Consider the following 3338-nt stretch of genomic DNA (forward strand, 5'->3'; position numbering starts at 1 on the left):
TCGCTCCGCTAGCTCGGCCCTCTGAACCCAGAAAATGACCAGCCCCTCCCCCAACTGCACCCTTGACCCCTCCCCCCTTTTTCCAGGCCTTTCATCGGCCCGCCCGCCGAGCAGTCCGCGGCCCCCAGACCTCTCGCCGCCTGTCTCTTTCCACAGCCCAGTCGTGCGGCGCGGACAGACCCGGGGCGAAGCCCACGGCCCGGCTAGGACCCCTACCCCCGGCCCCTCCGGCCGCACCCCGCCCTTTCGTGTAACGCACCTGCGGCCCCGCCCCCGGCCAAAAGCTGAGGCGGCGGCGGGCTGGCGAGGCCGGGCGGCTCGGCCCTCCAGGCACAGTCGCCTTCCCTTCCCCCGCCATTCCGCCCACCCCCCTCGCTCAGCGACCGAGCTGCCGCCGCGCTCCTCAGCCGCCCCGAAATCTAAAGGGGTCCGTCTCTGGCACCACAACCAAATGGCTGAGCCTCCCTGGCCGGCTGCGCAGCCCGCCCATTGGTCCCTTCCCCCCCCGCCTCCACCACCATTCGCTGTTGCCCGGAGATCGGCGGCGGCGATTGGCTAACGCTGCTGCTACTCATTCGCGAGGCCGCCGATCCCGCCTCCACGGTGATCAGGTTAGTGTGCGCCGCGGGTGCTGGGGGCTCGAGAACCGAGCGGAGCTGGTTGAGCCTTCAAAGTCCTAAAACGCGCGGCCGTGGGTTCGGGGTTTATTGATTGAATTCCGCCGGCGCGGGAGCCTCTGCAGAGAGAGAGCGCGAGAGATGGACATGGACAAACGGATTCATTTAGAGCTGCGGAACAGGACGCCCTCTGATGTGAGCATTTGCCAAAAATATCTCTGTCGGTCCATTCTCCTACTTTGTGTGTGTGCGCGTTAGGGGGAGGCACTTTTTTTTTGAGGGGGGGCGCCCGGGAGATGTGGGTTTGGGGGTCGGACTGCAAATGAATTGCAAGGTTGGGGGGTTGCAATGCCATCGAAGCATGTTCCGGCTGCCGCCGCCGCTGCCCTTGGTGTGTGACTACCTGTGCGTGTGCTCCCGCGTGTGCGAATGTGGGTGCGAGAGTGTGCGTGCGAGTGTGCACCCATCGGGGGCCAGCGGGCGCACGCGTTTGAGTCGGAGAGAATGAGGCAAAATAACCCTCTGAGCTCTCTGCTCCCGTGACTCCGTCTGGGGGAAAGATTAACGAGGGAGGAGGAGGAGAGGGGCTGCCTCCTGGATTTAACAACAAAAAAAGGGGGTTTTATATTTTATAAATGAATCCCCCCTTCCGCCCCCCTCCCGCGCCTTCCCCCTCCCTTTCTCTCTCTCTCTCTCGCACACACACAATAAGTTTTGGGCTTCGCGAGTCCGGTTTAGTTTCTGATAAATGTGGGCCGAGGCCCCTGGGGAGAGCGCGTGGGGAGGGGGCTGCAGCGGAGTTGGGAATGGCTCGAGTTTAAAGTGCGTCTTCATTTCTTTGCAGTGATGAGGCGAGAGACGGGGGAGCCATATTTGTAACTTTGTAGTGTTCGTGAACGCGCCCTTTCTCTCCCTCCCTCCCTTTCTCTGCCTCCCTTCCTCTCCTCCTCTGTCTCCCTCACTCTTTCCACCCCACCTTCGGGCCAGATGCTGATGTTTCTTCCTTTCCTTCCGAAGGGAGGATAAATGGAAAGAAGGGGGGGAGGGATTTTCGAACGTGCAAAGGCACAGATAATCCCCGCGCCTCCCCACATCGCGCGGTCGCTACTGCAAGTTACCCAAAGGCTACGTCCCGGTCCCCCCTCGCCTCTGCTCCTTCCGGCCTCCCTAAGATGCCAGCCTTTGAGCCCTGACGTCCCCCGACCCGTCTTTCTCTAGGGTGGGCTCCTTGGCAGCCATTCGGCGCCCGATTAATAAATGGGCCCGGGAAACTTTGTCAGGACGCGAGCTGCCCAGAGCTGGTGCCCGTGGTGGGTATTGGCTGGGTCCAGATTTATGCGGGCATAGCAGACACGCAGCTCGGGGATGGGAGTTTGCCTTCCCGTCGCCGTTATTGATTGGGCAGCAGCGGGAGTACAGCCGGAGGAAACTTACACGGATGGGAACTGGGAGGCTCGGGCGAAAGCTCACCCCTAAGGAGGGGAAAGGTGACGGTGGGTTACTCGGACGCCCGTTTTTATTTCTGTCTCCCTCTCGCTTTCAAACACTGTTTTATGTGAGTTAGAGGCTCAGCGGAGGAGACCCCGGGTCTGGGGCGGAGACGCTGGCTGACTCCTCTAGTGGCCCCTCCGGGACCAGCGGAGCGCGGGCGGTGGACACCCTCACCCCAGCCCCGGTGGCCAGGGTTCCACAGAGTTGGGAGTTTGGGGAGCACTGTGCGCTGACCTGTCGCCCCTCCAACCCCTTAAAACCCGAATCCCTGGCGGAGGCAGGCCTTGCTTCCTCTTTTCTCTAGTTCCTCCCCCAAACCTGAGTGAGACTTTTGAAAACAAGATCCTTTTTGTGCCCCCCCCCCCCCATCATAACGCAGCTGTGGACTGTAGACGTGCAGTGCCTTATGGCGCGCAGGGCGGGGAGGGGGTGGCGGAGGGAGGGGAGGGGTTGCCCGCCGGAGGACGCTGGAGTTTCCACGAACAATTTGCCGGCGGTTTGCGTTTCTCTGGCCAGTTTCATCCCAGCTTGGACCCCGAGCCAGAGGATTGGGGGGCTGGGTGTGGTGATGGGGGAGGGGGCCGGAGCCGCGGGCTTCCCGCGTACTTTCCGGAAGCCCCCCGTGTGGAGGGGGAAGGGCGCCAAGTAGGGGGCCGGGGTCGCGGCGGAGGGCGTGGAGGCGCGGTTCAGGCGGCCAACCCTACCCCCCGCTGCTGGCCAACTGGGAGCGAGATCGAAAGCGGGTCGAACCGGCTCTTTAAACTTCCCGAGTGTGTGCTGGGGGAGGGGAACGCGCCGCGCCGATCTGGGAGCGATTTCTCACGCTTCGCCCCCTCGCCTCCCGGCCCACTCGCCTGCCCCCTGCCTTGAGGCGAGGTGGGGGTGGAGGGGGCACTTTCTGCCCGCTTGGGGAGGAGGGGGAGAAAGCTAGCTAATGAGGGACAAAAGGGGTGGGGGAGGAGGGGCTCGTTTTTTAAAACATTCTTAAAATAAATAGCTCCTGGAGAGCGCCCCCTGCACCCCTCCCCGCCCTGCTCCCCCCGGGACCCCCATCACACCCACCTTGGGAGCCTCTCCCAACTCTGATCCGGGGGCTGGTGGCCACGCCGCGACGCCGAAATAGGACGAGCAGCCATGTTTCCCGGGTCTCGCGCGGCCCGCCCCGCCCCTCCCCCATGGCGCGGCCGGCGCCGAGCGCGGGGCTCCGAATGCGGGCGCCGGGCTCCATGC

At 63.5% G+C, this 3338-nt stretch overlaps 1 protein-coding gene across 1 annotated transcript in view; it reads left to right on the plus strand.

Moving 5' to 3' along the window:
• Nucleotides 1–586: 586 nt before the first annotated feature.
• LOC120860872 (acidic leucine-rich nuclear phosphoprotein 32 family member A) overlaps nt 587–3338 on the plus strand; it is a 38514-nt gene continuing 35762 nt past the window's right edge. The window contains exon 1 of the mRNA XM_040236573.1: nt 587–812. Coding sequence (XP_040092507.1) covers nt 759–812 — 54 coding nt within the window. The 5' untranslated portion in view covers nt 587–758. The remainder of the gene's footprint in view (nt 813–3338) is intronic.

Source organism: Oryx dammah, unplaced genomic scaffold (genome assembly GCF_014754425.2).
Source record: "Oryx dammah isolate SB20612 unplaced genomic scaffold, SCBI_Odam_1.1 HiC_scaffold_11209, whole genome shotgun sequence".
NCBI classification, from domain to species: domain Eukaryota; kingdom Metazoa; phylum Chordata; class Mammalia; order Artiodactyla; family Bovidae; genus Oryx; species Oryx dammah.